At 33.5% G+C, this 17726-nt stretch overlaps 2 protein-coding genes across 3 annotated transcripts; both read right to left on the bottom strand.

Moving 5' to 3' along the window:
• Positions 1-308: 308 nt before the first annotated feature.
• On the bottom strand, positions 309-16634 carry LOC130645711 (myb-like protein X). 2 transcript variants are annotated; one of them, XM_057451790.1, is made up of 12 exons: positions 16540-16634; positions 15927-16452; positions 14835-15086; positions 14045-14336; positions 8664-8797; positions 6588-6760; positions 6206-6368; positions 5633-5737; positions 5067-5303; positions 4698-4975; positions 1576-4618; positions 309-1442 (listed from the first exon to the last, which is right to left on the bottom strand). In XM_057451790.1, exons 6-12 carry the CDS (start codon positions 6741-6743, stop codon positions 1012-1014), a joined length of 4413 nt encoding a protein of 1470 aa, XP_057307773.1. In that variant the 5' UTR covers positions 6744-6760; positions 8664-8797; positions 14045-14336; positions 14835-15086; positions 15927-16452; positions 16540-16634; the 3' UTR covers positions 309-1011. The 2 variants fall into 2 exon arrangements, with proteins under 2 accessions (XP_057307773.1, XP_057307775.1); XM_057451792.1 differs by having other exon boundaries at positions 15430-16452.
• On the bottom strand, positions 12984-14936 carry LOC130646089 (uncharacterized). Its single transcript, XM_057452228.1, has 4 exons — positions 14895-14936; positions 14395-14424; positions 14045-14336; positions 12984-13633 (listed from the first exon to the last, which is right to left on the bottom strand). Exons 1-4 carry the CDS (start codon positions 14934-14936, stop codon positions 12984-12986), a joined length of 1014 nt encoding a protein of 337 aa, XP_057308211.1.
• Positions 16635-17726: the final 1092 nt, after the last annotated feature.

Raw genomic sequence — 17726 nt, forward strand, 5'->3', positions numbered from 1 at the left:
TAAATTCGCATGAACTTTAGGCTGTCATAACCTGAAAACAAGGTTAGCTGATACTTGTATGTCAACCCCCTACGAAATTGGTGCCCGGAGAGAAAGTTTCAAAAAATGCCGATAGCGTTTTACAGTTACTTATCGTGAATGAGTATTCTTAAAAAAAAGCTTAAAAATAAGAAAATTTGGTTCCTTTAGTATTACCAAGCCAGTATATCTCTAGCCTCCTCTGCCCTCCTTTTCATATTGAAAAGCTTAGCTTGTATATAGCTAATATATATATATATAAAAACTATGTAACAATCTTTAACAACTAATAACAAGCTTTATTAATTTATTGAGCACCCTTCATCTTGTTTTGATTATACTCACAAATAACTTAAAAAATTCTTGACCTGAAATTTGTTCAGGGGTTTTAATGATAATCGCACATAAACTATGTACAACGAAGCATAACACCCTGCTGAAATTTTGCTCACTGTATAGCTATATTCATGAAGCAACTCTATATGGATTCAATAACTCCAACCCCTTCAATAAATGCCTTTCAAAAACTATTTAACAAACTATGACGCAAGGTTTTCGAAAAACGATTGCTCTTACAAACTTTTTTATAACTCTAGAACTGATTAGACTAAATACCTTATTAATCCCCCGTTGGATTGTCTGTTGGTTTCCTTGAAGTTGTGAATCAGAAGGCATAGACGATCTGTTGGAATGATCTGCAGTTCTTACTTCTGGGCGGGGTTTTTAGAATTAAGAATCAATTTTTTTATTGTAAAAATATTATTCAGTATATCAATAATTTTAAGTGCAAAATAATTCTTTTATAAATATGATTTTCTCTTATTCACGCAGAAAAGTTGTTCAATGCTTGAAAGACTCACAAGACAGTTCTAAAATGCAAAAATAATTCTTGCTATTTAAGCCGGTAAAGTTAAAAAAAATGATGATGGAAAACTAAGAAAGTTACTTTCAAACAAATTTAGTAAAAAATATTCGATCAATCAGGTTTAGATATTACATGGCTTTGCTTGTTTTCCTCGATCGAGAATTATTATTATTTGTACTCCCTCTACTCCTTGGAGCAGCGCTCACTGGATTCGATATTGATGGAAGCTGATCAGGATTTGATCTTTGCCTGTATTTATTTTCAGCAGCTTTTGTTGGTCGAAGATAGGATGGCGTTGATCGTGTTGTCTGTGGAGGAGAGCGTTCTTTGCCGTAACTCTGGTCAGGGTGAAGCAATTTTTGTTTTTCTGTTTCTTTCTTTCGTGTATTAGAGTCAGTATTATGCATAGTTTTTCTACGTTGTAAAAGTCGATTGTTCTGTCCCTGATAAAAGTTCTGATCTCGTCGAGCCATGATTTGTAGCTTTTGAAACAATTCTCTATTTACATTAGCTTGCACCTCTTGTGCGTTGGCTCCGCTCTTTTGCTGCCTTCGCGCATCTAATAAGAAGAAATGAAAACATGATCAAAATAAAAGAACATAAGAATAATAATATAATGATAAGGAAAAGCTTCAGAGAATAACTTCTGTTCTGCTGGATTTTATTTCTGGCAATTTTAAAAACACTTTTACCTTCCCTGGCATTTTTCCATGGAATGATTCCAGGTGAAGCTTTCCAGCCAGATCTGACTGGTGGTGGTTGTTGTCGAGGTTGATTTTTTCTTTTTAAATATTCTTTCCATTTCCTATCAGGTAAATGTTTTAATTTTTCATTCTCTCTGTTTCTTCTGTGCTTACTAATGTAATTTCTTTTCAGTTCTTCTAATTCTTCTTCCGAGTCGTATGAATCGGGGGTTGGTGGTCGTTCTTTTTCACGTTGCCAAGGTGTGGCTGGTGGAACAACTGAAGGAACTACCCGTTCTTCTTCATATCCATTCTCACTGTCACTGGTATTCCCTGTTGCTTGAAGTATCTCCACATCAAAGTCTTCTTCGTCTTCAAATACTTCTTTAAGAGGTGCAGGGCAGTTCATTAAGATTTCGTCACGTTCTTCAATATAGAGATCTTTAGGAGGCACCCATATCACGCTTTCTTCCCCAACTGGATGCTCTGTTCCGTACTCCTTTTTTTCTTTCCGAATACGTTTTTGCCTTACGTAAAATTGCCAAGCAGGTCCAAGATCAGATTCTCTTTTTGATTCCTTTGGTCTTTCCGGCTGCTTGAATTCGATTTTGATATTTTTTTTAACGATTGGTGGTTTTTTTCTTGGCTTTTCAGGTTTTATTACCTCCTGATCATTTCCAGAATCTTCACTATCATCTTCATCTTCATCAAGTTCATCTCTTTTAGAAAATGCAGTTTCTCTTCCCGTGTAATATGAGCTTGAAGTCCCTGGCCTTTCATTATTGTTCTCATAGTCTGTATTTTTGAAAGCACGTATTTCAAGAGGAATAATATCCATAATGGACGCATCACTTTGAGCTGTTTTTGGTCGCTTTAAATGAGGACGCCTAACCTTTTTATTATTTTGACACCCAGGAGGGGATGGGGCGTGGTTGAAAACTTTTGGAGATCCGTTATATAGCCAAGACTGAAGGTATTGATCTCGATCTATCTTAGGAATCATCTTAACGATTTCTTCTAACGGTTTTTCTTGCTCATATGCCAGCTGCTCCATCTCTTCTGAAATTTGCTCTCGCAATTCGTTTGATAAAATTGATGATATGCCAGACTCATGACGTCGTAATCCAACCGAGGTCCTTTGCGTTGGGGATCCATGATTTGTAGAACCTATGGCGCTGTCGTTTCTTTCTTTGTCTTTAGTTAAAGTTACCAGGTTTATCTTCGTAGGTGTATGCGACCTTTTTAGAGCTTTTTCGACTTCTTTTTGCAAGTTAGGTAACTTGCGTAGGTAATATTCTTTAAAGTCATAATCTTCATTTTTCTGTTCTTCCTCCTCAGCTAGCTCCTCTGCATAAATTTTATTTAAGTTAACTTTTCCATCTTCTTCACCATTGTTTTCTTCTTCAGATTCAGTGTAATCTGCTTCATTATCACTCACCTTCCTCAATTCTTCCAATAAGTTTTTATCCTCCTGTCTCCATAAAGCAACAACTTTACCTCTCCGTCTTGCGCGCACAGCAATTTGGGCAATTTCTTCAGAATCGAATAGCTCGTGCGTGTCTCTTAACTCTCCAGTTACTTCTACTTCAGAGTCTTCCGGAGATACATCCACGTTGTTCCTACCATTACGATCAATAAGTTCTAGATCTTGAACTCCTTTCTCTTCTTCCAGACTTTCTTCCTCTTCTTCTTTATCTTTTTGAATTTCATCAGTGCTGTTTTTAGGATAGAAGGATTTTTTCTTTTCAAGTACTGCTCTCTTCATATCTTCTCTTAATTCTTCTTCCTTCTCTTTTTTTTCTCTTTCTTTTTGCTGTTTTAATTTTATCGCCTCCCTTCCACGTTCTTCCTCGTCCTCTTTTAGCTTAATTTTTTTTAATCTTTCGTTTAAGTAAGAATCTAATTCTTTTCTTGGTTTATAAACTTTCTTTTTTATCTTTTTCGTTGTGCCTCCACCCTCAAAGTCATAACTATCAAAATGATATTCACTAAACAGGCCGCCTAACTTACGATTGATCTTGGCTTGTCGTAACCCAAACTCATTTAGCAGTTCAGCAAGAGTGTCCCGCACATAAAGTGTTGCATATATATCTTCATCTACAATTTCATCCACTGCTGTTCTCACTGAGGTAGTAACAACAGCTTCAGAGATGTTATCTAACTGTTCGTCTATTAACTTCATCCTTGTTCGATAAACATGTTGTTCCCAACTGTCCAGCAAAAGTTCAATCGCATAACTAACTGCATCTTTTTGTTGTTTTTCTTCAATATCCTCCACAATATTCTCACAAATGTCGAGCAATATGGCTCGACTGTGGTGTGTAGCCTCTTTCCGTAATCTGGCTTTATCCACTTTTTCTATAGATGTAAATGTCTGTGTCAATAGTGAATCCAGAACTAATTCAACTGTTTTGTTTCTGTAAGCTAACACTGCCATTTTGGCTTTATATACAGGAATGTCTTCATCAGGAGCATCAGAATCCTCTTCTTTATTGTCGTTATATTCAGGGTGTACTCGCTTATAACATTTTGTTCTTTGTTTACGTTTAAGAAAAAGATATTTTCTACCAAACTTGTCTCTATATTTTTTATTATTTGTAGTATTATTATTGTTGTCTTTAATCTTCTTATTGTTTTTCTTCTTTTTATTTACTATCAGAGTTTTTTTATCATCTTTTTCGTCGCATTCGTACTGGGGATAGTTGTCAAAATTGTAAACATTTAAGTCAATTTCGTATTTAAACTTAGCTTTCCCTGTGTAAGAACGGTAGCCGACTAGTTCTTTCGTTTTTGAAACCTGATCTATTTTTTCTTTTTTCTCAACTCTGCGTTTTTGACCACTTGTGGTTCGAATCCTTTCGCTTGGAATAATTCTTGCCTTTTTACGATTTGAATCTGTGGTATTCTTATTTGCGTGTTTGTTTTTCACTACCGACAATTCTGAAGGCGGTAGCTGGAAAACAGGAAGGTCGTATGTATCTTTTTCGTCATTGCTTTCATCCGTTGAGGAACGTGCTGAAGTTTGTTGATTTTGTGCCATATAATTTTCCATCTAAAGCAGAAAAAATAGATTCTAATAACTTATTTTGTCCGTCCGTCCGTCCTTTCGTTAGTTAACAAAAGAAACTTACAAAATTTCCATCATACTCCTCTATATACTCAATTTCTTTCTCATATTCAATCCAAGGATATGGATCCGGAGATGGCAATTTTTCAATGTTTTGATCTTTAACTATTTGCTCAACAGTTTCATTCCCTTCTTCCTTATTTTCCCCTTTTTCTTCGTCGTCAACGTTATCGGCCTGGTTCGTTTCCTTCTCACTTTCCGACACTGACGTTATTGTTTCATATTCGCTTGTATCTGAATCATTATACTTTTCAAGTCTCCGATAACGTTTTGTTGTCTTCACTAAAAAAAAACAAGATAAATTTGCGACTATTTTAACAGCTAATATATTCTCAAAAATGTTTATGTAAACAATGTAAAACAAGAGACAAACCTTCTTCTTCTTTTTCAGGTTCTTTATTTTCTTTGTCTTCTTCTTCGTTTTCATCTTGTTCTTCTTTGTCTTCATCATCCTCCTTGTACCCAACATCATCATCCTCTTCCAAATCTTTTTCAGAAGCAGCATCACCAAATGAAAAGGCGTCTTCTTCTTGGTACTCATCTGATGAAAGCTCGTATATATTCTCACTATCACCTACCTCGACAGGTGGAAGTTCTTCATCACTATCACCTGCAAAAACGAAAAGAAAGATTATGCTACATGCGGAAACAAATTTCGAAATTACCCCCTACTTCTCTTTGAATTACTGTTAAACGTAACTAAAAATACTGTTTTGAATGAGAGTAAGTTTAAAAATGGTTGACTTAGCATGTTTAAATATAATCACAAACGGAATTCTGAAGTCACTAGAGAGTATCCTTGGTAAGTTGTTCAAACCGTCTCTAGCGTTTCTGATGGCACATATTTCGCGGTTGGCCTTAATCATACTATTTCTATCAACACTTCTGCCACTTCCCTCGCAACAACACATAAAAATCTGATAGTATATGAATATTCACTTGGTATAATTTCTTGCAATTCTTCATCTTCCTCTTCATCATCCACCTCAGACTCGTACGCATCATCATATTCTTCTTCCTCTGCCTCCTGATCTTCCGCACCAGCTAATTAGAAAAAATGAAAACAATCTCATCAACTTTAAGAAAAAAAGTGTTAAAATAGTCGATGTTTTTATTTATGTCTTCTGTACACGAATAATAAATCAGTCATTAAAACATAAGGTGGACATATAAATATAAAAAAGTTATTTTAAGAAAGATAAAAAGCTTTATTAATTCATCCACACACGTTTATTTACAATCAACAAGTCACACAAGGCTAAAATCCATAAGAAAAAAGAAGACAACAGTCCAGATGTTACATAAAACAGCATCAAGATTGATTTCGATTGGCCCACGAACTTATTATGGCAAGTAAACACATGAATTATATATTGTCAAGTACATAGTTAACAAGCAACGAGTTAGCAACAGTCGAGACTTTGAAAGAGAATTGAATCAGCATTGGTTCTAAACCACAAGGTTGTGCCGCTTATAAAAGACATATTATCACAAGGAGTATCTGCGCCATACCTTGATTTTTAGCCCAGACCTCCTGAAGTTCTTCATCATCCATCAACAATGCCATGATGTTAACGTTGATGTCAATCTCCATAAGAGCGTCCCATGATTCGTACGGATCAAAATTTTTATCCTGCAGTGTCCTGTCTATCTCATCGTCTTCTGACAATGTACCCTAAATATTTAAATACTGACAATACGGAGACAGATAGAAAGCAATATTATTATAGATAAAGGTATCACAATAACGCCCAAAGGTTACGTTACAGGCAGAGATCGCTTCTATTTTTTTGGTGTCCATCTATAAAATTACAAAATACAAATCTTTTATTTTGGTATATCAATTCAACTTCTTTCTTATTTTCGTCCAATAAACTCAATAAATATTTTTTACCTCTTCATCTTCATCATCTTCTTCTTCTTCTTTTTCTTCAGATTCTTCATCAGAAGATTTTAATTCTTCGCCATCAACAGGTGTTGGAATATTCTCGTATCTATTGTTATAATCTTGGTCCTCATCATCCAGATACTGTTGGTTATAATCTCCCATAATCGCTGTTTAAGTATCTTAAAGAGGAAAACAAATTTGATAAAAAGCTGAAACTTAACTTCACATGCTCTGTTCCTCTATAAATGCATTGCCATTAAGAAGTTTTTAACAACCCGCTTTATTCACTAAGCAAGGAAATAAGATCTTATTCTAATAAAAGTGTGGCAAATCAGACAGCAGAAGACGAAAGTTAAGAACGCTAGATGCGTGGAAGTTTGTGACAAATAGCGTATATTCAAAGAAGCAATCGAATACGTGTTTACATATAAAAATTACCTGATAAACACCGATCTGATTATAATAACATCACTTCATAATAATTATTTTTATTTCTAGTAATCTGTCTTGTTAGATATTTAACTATTCTCATTTTACATGAAAAAATCATCTTAACTCCCACTTCGTATCTTATTCATACCATTTGTTTTAAAATCCAGAAATATATACTCGATGTGTGTTCGTATATATTTTGTTAGTGTTAAAAAACTTAGCAACCCCCACATGTGCATGTCAGAGAGGAAGAAATGAATCAATTCATTTTTTCCATACACTCAAATTATGCATTATTAATTTTTTGAATATTACTGAAAATATTAAGTGTGAATAAGTTTCGTATTTTGATGACACGTATACTCTTCATTCTAAATCGACCTGGTGTCGAAATATTTCTTCAGGTATTAATAAATAAAAAAAATTCGTCACGAAATCAAGACAGCTCTATTTGGTTATATAACGGCTTTTCTCTATTTTTCTGTTTTTTTCAAATTGCAGTTGCGTTAAAACCAATTGAAACCATACATATTGTAGATATTAATTTATTTATTTGAATCTGGTGAGATTTGTAAGTTCTTGCGGTTAGAAAATTAGCAACATTTTAAATACTCAAAAAAATATCAACAATTCAAATGAATAGCTTCTGTATATTATTTTTTCAAGCTTTTTTAAGATAAAACTTTGCTTTATCGAGTTAAAATTGTATTTATTTCATAAGAAAATATAATTCTCCGTGAAATTAGATTCTTTGTACAAACAAAAAATCTCAACTCTTTGTTTCCACCATAGTGGGTGTGGTATTATTAAAACGTTTGCAGGGATCGATTCATCAAAAAACTTAATTGATAAAACAAAAAACAAATAGCGTGTCTAACTACACCTAATTAGTGGACATTCTGATCAGCAGAAAAAAACCTTGGTGCATCGTACATCTGCATTTAATAATCAGTAGTTGGAAAAAAAATTAAAAATAAAATAAAAATATAAAGAAAGAAAGTAAGAGAAATGCTAATTCTAGTTGGTGTTAGTTGTCTAACTCTTCCATGCTTTGATATTCAGTTCTCGTGCATTTATTTTTAGATTATCTAAGAAATGTGGCTGGTTAGCCACATTTCTTAGATAATCTAAAAATAAAATACTTGAAGTCCTCTTAATGTACTAATTATGCTAAGGGACTGAAGTAAAATAAATGTAACAATAGAACATAGAAGAAGAAGAAGAAGAAGAAGAAGAAGAAGAAGAAGAAGAAGAAGAAGAAGAAGAAGAAGAAGAAGAAGAAGAAGAAGAAGAAGAAGAAGAAGAAGAAGAAGAAGAAGAAGAAGAAGAAGAAGAAGAAGAAGAAGAAGAAGAAGAAGAAGAAGAAGAAGAAGAAGAAGAAGAAGAAGAAGAAGAAGAAGAAGAAGTCCTCAATTTACTATTTTACTTTTTTAATTCTAACAATTTTAAGCAAATTACCTATTAGAAGTGTCTAAAACCTCAGTCCCGTGTTTCTTACAAATGTGTTGCTTTTAAAAAAACTGGTTTATAGGAAGAATTTTAATTCGGTATACACAATAATTGAAATTTTAACATTGCTGAAGTCTTACTTACAAAGATAAAATGAATAAAGATATATACATAAAAAGAAAGAAGAAGAAGAATCAGTACCTGCAACCGCGCAACGTTTTTCGTTTTTCTTTCTTGGATTGAAATATTGCGATGTTTAGTTGATACCGTTATAACAAATAAAAACTTAACATTGAGTTTTACTTTGATTTGATTTTTTTTCATAGCAACGAAATCTAAAATAAAAAAACATTAAAATTTAACGATTCATACTGCGCAAATAAATCCTCTCGCATCATGTCTATTATGCTTCCTGAAATCTAAGTGGATATGTAAGTTCATCGTTAGTAACGCAATGTTTCTCTTTTTCGTTGCCAAGATTTTGATTTGTTTCAAGCTAACCCAAGGATTTGTGCCTTTACTAAGAATTATAGCAGAGGCAAGGTGGCCTAAAGGGATACTCATTTCTCAATAAAACGGATAGCAGGTCAAAATGACAGTTTTCACATTTTCTCTTATTTTAATGACGCATTTATGAGAGTCAGTTTTTTACTGTAAAAACGATCATTTTAACCATCCATAAAATGAACGATTTCGCCTTCTTCAGTGGCAAAAGATTCTCTCGCCTCGTTCTATGTAACTTTTTCGAGAAAAGAAAAAAGTTCAGTTTCATTCAGAGTACTTTGAATAAGGCAGCATAATTTGTTCGTACTAAATTTCGTGTAGCGAATATGATCTATTTCACGTCTATTATTTATATTATTTTTCACGTAGGTCCAAAATTCCCAATAAAATACAGACGTGTTTAATTTACGTAAGCTGTAAAAATTATGCGGCATATAACTCTATTTGTTTCAAATCATGAAAAACGGAAGTAAAGAAGAAAATTTGACGCTTAAAGAAGAGGCGAACAGCCTCGGCACAGCTGCTGATTGAAAATTCATGATGCTTTAGATAATTTCAAAAAACCAGATCCGCTGGTCTGGGATATCCCATAAAATCTTGACAATCGTTTAGTTTGTGTAATATTTAGTTAGCATCAAATCAAGTAAAAAATGGTTTTGCTGAAAGATTTGCTGTTTATTAAGAGGTAATAAATTAAAGCTGCTTTTTTAAAAAAGGAGAAATTTTGGCTTTAAACTTTGCAGCACAACAACGCATTATTATACTCACATTATACTCAGTAAATCTCTTCATTGGAAGTTTATTAAAAAATACTGGTTTTTACTTTTATCCTTGAATGCTGAATCATTCATTTTATGGTTCAGTATTTTTACACATTTGTCAAACTGGTGATTATTCAGAAACAATATTAGATCTTTCTCTACATTGTGATGGCCACGCTTAGATGATCACACTGTTTTATTAAAAATTACACAAGTTAAAGAAAAAATAACAAAACTACTATTAGTTGAATAACACGACGAAAATATTTTTATTTTTATTACTGAAGTTAGTAAACTATTTCATGAGTAAAGATAAAGAAAATAAGATTTGTAAACAAAGCTGAAACCGCCATATTGCACGTTTGATTTGTATATTTATCAAATTTGGCGCCATCTCATCACAACAAACTTCATCGTTTGAAGTTGGATGTATGTTGTGAAAAAGCGAACGAAATTACGAAAAAATATTATTATGGGATGTGACCGGTGTTTTTAAAGTTCCAAGAAGTATTAAAGAAGGTTATAAAATACTGGCACTACGATTGTATGTAAAATATTCTTGTTTATCTTGAGTTAAAGTATTTTGAATTTTTGTTGGTAAGTACATCTCAAACTTGCTTCTTTTTTCCAACACAGCCATAAAAACGTTGTAAAAATGTTGCTAGGAAGGAGTATGGTTATTTATTTATGAAACAGTTATTTGTGTGTCGTTAATGTAGTTATTTTATTAGATTTTGGGATTTATACATTCCTTAATTCTTGCTACATCGCCTAAACTTTACTTTGTGGCTGCCACAAAAAAGTTTTTTGCTCGCCTCTCCTTTAAGTCACCTTGTCCCAACCAGTCCTGTTTTTTGAAAATTAGCATGAATAAGGTAGTTCGAGAAGATAAGATATATTTCGCCATTAAAATAAAAACACTAATAAATTGATACTAAAAGTAAAAAAAAACACATTGGCCGGAGCAAGTAGAAGACTCAAATTGTCTTATCATCAAACCCCGTTAATTCTTGAGCTATGAACAATTCATGTATTTTGTTAAAAACCTAAAAATGTAAAATCACACCAAGACATAAGGTTTAAAAGAAATCAAGTTACGTCATTGTCAGTTTCAAGAAGGAGGTTCTTTACAACCCTTTTATGGTCCTCTTGTTTTTATGGAACAGCCACTCAGTAGTTTGTGTTTGTAAGTTGAAAAGACTGCATTGAATACTGCTACGCTTGCTGTATAAAACAAGATATTTTTTTTATCTGTTTTAATTTTTAAGACTGATCACCTTTTAAATATTTTAAGTTTAAAAGAGATATAGTGGAAAACTCATTGTTTGATGTTTACTTACTTTCTTCTTTTCAAGACAAGAAAGGCAGGGTTCTGCAGTATACGGTTTGCAAACATGATTGTGCTATGAATTTGTTTACTAATAAAGCTAATAAAAGGCCTTTCGTCAAAGCCGGTCAAACAGTTAAAGATTATTAAGTTTTACGCATGCGCTTTATATGTTGACGGGTTCTTATTTTTGTATAGTTTACGCATGCTCTTTTTATTTTTGAGTTCTTGTTGTTTTTTTAGTTTTTTTATACAGTCCTCTAGTAAGACGTGTTTATTCATGAATTACCTCGTGGTTTTATTTCTGTTGTTCGATAACTTAATCAGAGAAAAACAGATTTTTTACACAAACCGTTTTCAACACAATTTTATTTAAGGAACAAACTGTGTAAAATCATATCCAAGTTTTAATGATGGATGTGAATTACTACACGTTGATTCCCTATTCTGGATTCTAAATCCAGTCACTTAGATGTGGCAGCCACAAATTTCTGCTCTATCCCCTCTTTCATCATTCCGAACGATTAGCTAAATAAAGATTGGTAGTGGCAAAACAAAGTAGGTGAAATGGAGGCGGTTTACAAGAAGCACAGAAATCTTGAGCTTGAGGCTGGCTATAGTGCTTTGTGCAACGCTTTTCTTTCACTTCAACAACTTTCTTGCCTTATTCATACACCCAAAAGCAGCACAACGAAGTCCATGTCTCTATGATTTAATACAGTAAATGAGAAGTTAAACTAGGTCCAGATCTCCCAATTGAAATGGTAGCTGCTATGTCGATTTGGTGTATAAACAAGCAACAATTGTTCTAAGCGACATGCACACTCTTTTCAATAAAAATCAGCAATTTAACTTTGACCTAGAGGACAGCAATTTCTACACTTTCTTTCGTTTGAAACCGATTGCATTCTTCAACTGACAGGTGACAGGTGATAAACGACACGTGTCGTGTTTCACTTTGGAAAATTGAATATCAGAAATAGGTGCTTGGAAACTAAATAAATTGTTTGTATAACATCGAGTGTTGATCTGTTTTTTGCGTTTTTTGTTTTTTTCTATAACCCTAAACTTTCGAGTGTCTTCGTGATATTCATAGTTGCATCAAATTTCTTTAATTTTTTACTTTTCGGATATGCAGGAGTTTTCGAAAGTTGTAATAACCAAATTGCTTAAAAGGTTGAAACAATAACTGATCTACACCGCACACCGTATGGACACCTTTCCTGTCTATCTACAAACAAATAAACTTACATTGTATTTAAAGTCCCAACTTACGCCACAGAAGAATTATGATATTTAGCTTTTGCCCGTACCTGTTATTTGCAATCAGAAACTACGGAGAAATTTATAGACGACTCACTGGATGTAGACTATCCACCACACTACTCGTCTTCATTACACTTGTTTGGGCAGAGTATCAGAAAACGGTACAGGAGCCCTGGAGACGGACGAGACCCTGGGGTAGGACTAAGCTCTGGGACGAACATATATCATTAGAAAGAAAAAAATTAATGTTTGCACTTTCTCCGGTGTTCACCTAAACCTCTCACACTCCTGACACAACCTAACCAATTTGTTTGACATGAAATAAAATAAAATCTAACAGAACGACAGTCTCATAGTCTGTGTTAGCAATTCAATGAGTGGTTACTCTTATCAAATAACCATAGCATAAAATAATGCATTGGCAAACCTGTAAAGAGAACCTCGTGGTACAAAAACAACAATCTTTTCTAAACATATCTTTTTCAAGAAAAAACATTTGCAAATATCCAATATTCAAGTTAAGGGAAGAACATATTCTCGAAGGCGCAAGAAATCTTTGTTATTTTATAGAGCTCAAATGGTCAGCTAAACTAATTCCTTAGTCAGACTGCTTTTATTATATTCCTTCATTGAATAAAAGTGTTGAGTTATATCTATAAAACGCTAATGTTTGTAATATCCATTACAGGCACATTCATCCGCATCTATTCCCGGGACTTCTTTTTCATAAAGATTTTTCGTTTCGTCAATGTAAATCATTCGTATATTACTAAATTTGGTTGCGATGCAGCAACTAGCAAATTTATAATTTGCGATGAGCGCAGAAAGGAATCTGCCATAACTTTTGGTCTCGCAAGATCCATCACAATAAAATATATCAATTTCGTCCGGCTTAAAAATCCAAGAAAAGTCTCGAAGGTTGACACGTACACGTTTTCGGCAACACGTGGTTTGCCCAACATGGCATTCGTTACTAGGGCTTCTCTGAGGTTTCCGATTAATATATTCGACATCAAGATATATGGTAGAAGGGGCTTTCTCTCCGAATTCCCGTTTAATATCAAGTACATACGGTTTAGTCAAACTATTCGATTTGTGTTGAATCCAGTTAACTAGATTTCTCGTGACGTTTTTAGAAATCCAATCTTTTTCACTCAAAGATGACTGAAAAAGAACTTTTCCGTCCTGCGAGATGTTAAAACTTTTATTTTTTGTGATCCCGGTGGTGAGTTTGATATTAAGAAAAGCTGAATAAATAGCATCGGTCATATAAATACCAGTGCTGCCAAAATCGAATTCGAAAATGTTTTTACCTAGAGAAAGTAAGAAACAATTACTGATCATAAAAAGAAGAAAGACGATCTAGTTTTGAATTTTTATGTAGTCATATACACGGAAGACACCTTAGATGGAAGAGGGGGGAGGGTGGGGGGGGGGGGGGGGGAGGGAAGGCATCTTTCATGGACGACCCTTGCAAAAACACTGACGCATGAGTGTGTTTGTGCAAGAGAGATAGAAATCTATATAGCATAATGGTTAAGCTTTCACATCTTTGGAATTACTGGTAATAATAGAGTTAAAAGCGTTAAGGTGTTTAACAGAAAAACGTTTAGACATCTTCGCATCAAGGATAAAAAAGGGCCACAGGTATTATTGGGAGCATGCGCAACTGAAAAACGCCCTTAACGCCCTTTATAGTGTGAACATAACTTATATTTTATTACCTGTTTTAGTAGGAGTTATGCTGACTTTGGATACTGTATGTTTGCTTGTTTCCATTTTACTCTGCATTTTACTCTTAACGTGATCTTTAACTGACAGTTCTATGGTGTTCTTGTCAATCACAGGTTCTGACTTCATTCCCAATCTATCAAGGATCAACCTCTTTATCGCATCAATAGTTTTTTTATCTGCTTTATCTGATGCTCGTTGTGCAGAACTCGGTCCGAATGTATGACATAAAAATAATATGAAGATAACTGCATGACGAGAATTAAATTGGCGAGTAGTATACATCTAAAGATAAAAGATACTAGCGTTTTTTAAATTTTATTTCATGTTAAAAGTTATATACCCTTAATGTTCTGCCGCTGTCAACAAAAACCTGTTGATTTTTTTTAAACGGTAAAGTTTTAAAGACTAATTAAGGTTAATTAGTCAAAGAAATTTACTGCCTAAATGTGAATATTCTTTTTACAAAAACGTTAGTTAGCTATGGCTGTGTTTCTTAAAGATTTAATGAAGGCATTTACTTTTTACACACATGTCTTTTGACCTGGTACTTAAGTTACTAAAAATGCCTTTACATTGATAGAAAAAATTACCAGTTGCTTGAAGAAAGTTAATATCAAAAATAATATTAGAAATATAATAAATATAAAAAATATGGTATAGCAAACCGTGTTACATATACTGTTTTTATAACCAGCTCTAATTTTGACCAAGTAAATAAGGTTGTTTCCAAGGTACTTAGTTGAAAGTAAAAAAAACTTTATTTAAAAGTTTATCACAAACCTTATCAAAAATTGCCCACAAACACCCAATTAGAACTTCACAGCGTCGTTATTATCGTACAAAAGACAATTCTTTAGCATTTGATCTTCTCATCTTCTTCATGGTTGATGAAGCGTGAGAGTTTTGTTTGTGAACATGTCAAGTTTTTTACATTTCAGTGAGCACAAGACAGACTGCAGAATAATATTGTACAGATGGTACTATTCTTTATCAACTAGTTGTTAGTACGTTGAGAAATCCGCGAAAAATTTCCTATAAAAAAACTCACAGAAATTAGCCTACTAATTTTCTGCTCAGGACTTTAGTCCACAGACAGACAAATATCATTATAATACAGAGATTTAATCGCATTAGCCGGGAAACCGTGTGGGAACAGGAAATCAGTGCTGTGTCCTAATACTTAATATTTCAAAACTGTTTAAAATGCGCCGACATATTAAGCGTGGTCAAAAAATAGCCAATTAAAGAACTGAATATTGAGAGCCTGCTGTATGTACCTTTGTTTTCACTACAAAAACATTACTTATTTACTGGATATGTTGTAAAAATAAGCATTTTAAATAAGACCACACTTTGTCTAGATCCCAGCTGATACCTATATTATCCACTCGTCGCAAAGATTCAGTTTCGAAAATAATCTACGAAACTTGTTATAAACATTTGTGTGCCGATCCTTTAACCGTTCTATACCAGAATTCTGCTAAGAAAGTCTCTAAGTTAAAGCAATTGATTATAACAAAACGATAACACCAAGGAAACTTCAAAATCTTTGTAATGATAGCTCCAGCAGTAATGATTTGATGAGTTTAAAGCATCACTGTGTATATATGGATTAAAACACATTTATCATAGTTCCTAAATATGGTGCTGTGATCTGGGCTGGAATGCAACTGCTACAGCACCTCTCAGTGATCAGTTTACCAACACTAGCTGATGTCGCAGTGTTCCTTATTTGGAGAATTAAGTAGAGAAAAGTAATTGATGAATACAATCACGGGTCGATAAAGGTTTTTAACTATGGATGAAAATAAAAATGGGCGGGTCAAATTTTTGTTTGAACATTAGACTCGTTTAGTTAAACATTAATTAAACCTGATGCTAATCTCTTTGTAAATGTCAGCGACAAATTATATATTACTACTTTCAAATATTGACGCTCTGGAATCTCTTTTCTAAAACATCTTTATTCATCAATTCAGCAACATCACCACATATGGGAACTGACACTTGATGTATTAGCGCTGCTTTGTGACATTTTGAATCACTTCGGTGCTTTCTTCCAATTTCTAAAACCATTTGAAATATATGCTGGATCCTTGTTATGTTCTTCAAAAACTTTATCTTCATTTAAAACACTGTAATGGCAAAATACGCTTTCTTATTCAATGTTGTAGTGAATCCATGGAAAGGTTTTAAAGCAATGTGATTGACATTGCCTTTCACGGTTCCCGATTAACGTTTTCAGAAAATTATAATTTTCTGGAGGTCGATATATTGATGCATGTCATGTGACTTTGATGTATCAACAAAACTATTTACAGAATTAAACTATCGCTGATGGAGATAACAAAGTTTCTTTCACAATTATTGATTTGAAGAACGATCGAATTGACATGCTCTAAAGTAATAAATTACGAATTAATTATCTGTAACAAATTAATTGAACAAAAATTTTGATGAACTAAAAAATTAAAAATATACATACCTTACGACTATTTTTTTATCGCTTTCTTAATTTTTCATATTTTTCTCTTTCAACCTTCTTGTTAAGCATTAAAAAGAATGTTTATTTAAAAAAAATGATTTGAATGCAGCTTTTCGTTATTATTGCGCATAATTGCACAGGTACCATAACATATCAATTGTAATTAGCTCTCCTCCAGCGGTCTTTTTCTCTTTCTCACTTCTTTTCTCGTTTCTTCAGTTTTGCATAAAAGGTAGCAATAAAGTGGGTGACCATGCCCCCCCCCTGGCTCCCCCGGCGTCGCCGGCCCTGTTATAATGGCGCTAAGAAAATTAAAGCATTATTTTCACTATGCAGCAAAAAATAGAATGAAATAATAATAAAAACTCATTTTTAGAAATTCAGATTCATTATTTTGTTGTTATCTTTGACTTTTGCCACCCGAAGCAGAATCTTTAAAATTACCTGGAAACGATAGAGAGGAGAGAGAAACAGCGCGGAGCCTGAACGCCATAAGATCAATGGTATCCAGGCTGCAACATTTATCTTCGGGATGTTTCTATTTTCTCAAAAGCCAATAAGAATGCCCCTTCTTATTCTCAACCAATCAGTTGACAAATCTGAACGCAGATAGTAAATAATTTTAACCTCATGGACTGCGTACAAAGAGATTTTGTTTTCTTTACGTGTGGCCAGAACGTTCCGTGGCCAAATCACTCTTGCTAGTTAGTGAGCTAGTCACTGTGAAACTTATGTCGTATTATGTAAGAATTATTTTATTTTTGTTAGCTAGCTTCAGCTGGATAAAAGTGAGAAAATTTTTCTTGTTTGGCTAGCTAACATCTTTATGCTAACTTATGAATATGATAAAATTGGAGAGGCAGTCTTTAATTATGACGTCAGAAATTTTATGAAACCGTCCCACTGTTGTGAATAGCTTGAAATGCTGATTATAGGATCATATGCTTTTGATAAATGGTAACAAAGATTTGTGGTTTAAAGGTTTTAAATGGTGTCGGTCCTGAATAAGGAAATAGTCCTAGATTTGGGGAATTGTGGTCCCTTATCACCCGGGACGCAGGAATAAAAACACTGGCTTCACTATCCCGTTTCTAAGTTATTTAGATCTGTACGAAAATTGTGGTCTTATTACTATTTTATAAATTTTATTTATTTTGTAAATGTTCTTCCTTTTTACAGTACAAAAC

This window comes from Hydractinia symbiolongicarpus, chromosome 5, assembly GCF_029227915.1.
Source record: "Hydractinia symbiolongicarpus strain clone_291-10 chromosome 5, HSymV2.1, whole genome shotgun sequence".
NCBI classification, from domain to species: Eukaryota; Metazoa; Cnidaria; class Hydrozoa; order Anthoathecata; family Hydractiniidae; genus Hydractinia; species Hydractinia symbiolongicarpus.

Bases quoted from the DNA above. Each gene is read 5' to 3' on its own strand.
- LOC130646089 (XM_057452228.1), bottom strand. From the start codon at position 14,936: ATGAAGAAGATGAGAAGATCAAATGCTAAAGAATTGTCTTTT. The intron at 14,337-14,394 runs GTATATAACTTT...TTTTATCTTTAG, and splicing joins ACAGCGGCAGAACATTAAGG to ATGTATACTACTCGCCAATT. The intron at 13,634-14,044 runs GTAATAAAATAT...TACTTTCTCTAG, and splicing joins CATAACTCCTACTAAAACAG to GTAAAAACATTTTCGAATTC.
- LOC130645711 (XM_057451790.1), bottom strand. From the start codon at position 6,743: ATGGGAGATTATAACCAACAGTATCTGGATGATGAGGACCAAGATTAT. The intron at 5,738-6,205 runs GTATGGCGCAGA...TTTTCTAATTAG, and splicing joins GGTCTGGGCTAAAAATCAAG to CTGGTGCGGAAGATCAGGAG. The intron at 4,976-5,066 runs GTTTGTCTCTTG...GTTTTTTTTTAG, and splicing joins ACCTGAAAAAGAAGAAGAAG to TGAAGACAACAAAACGTTAT.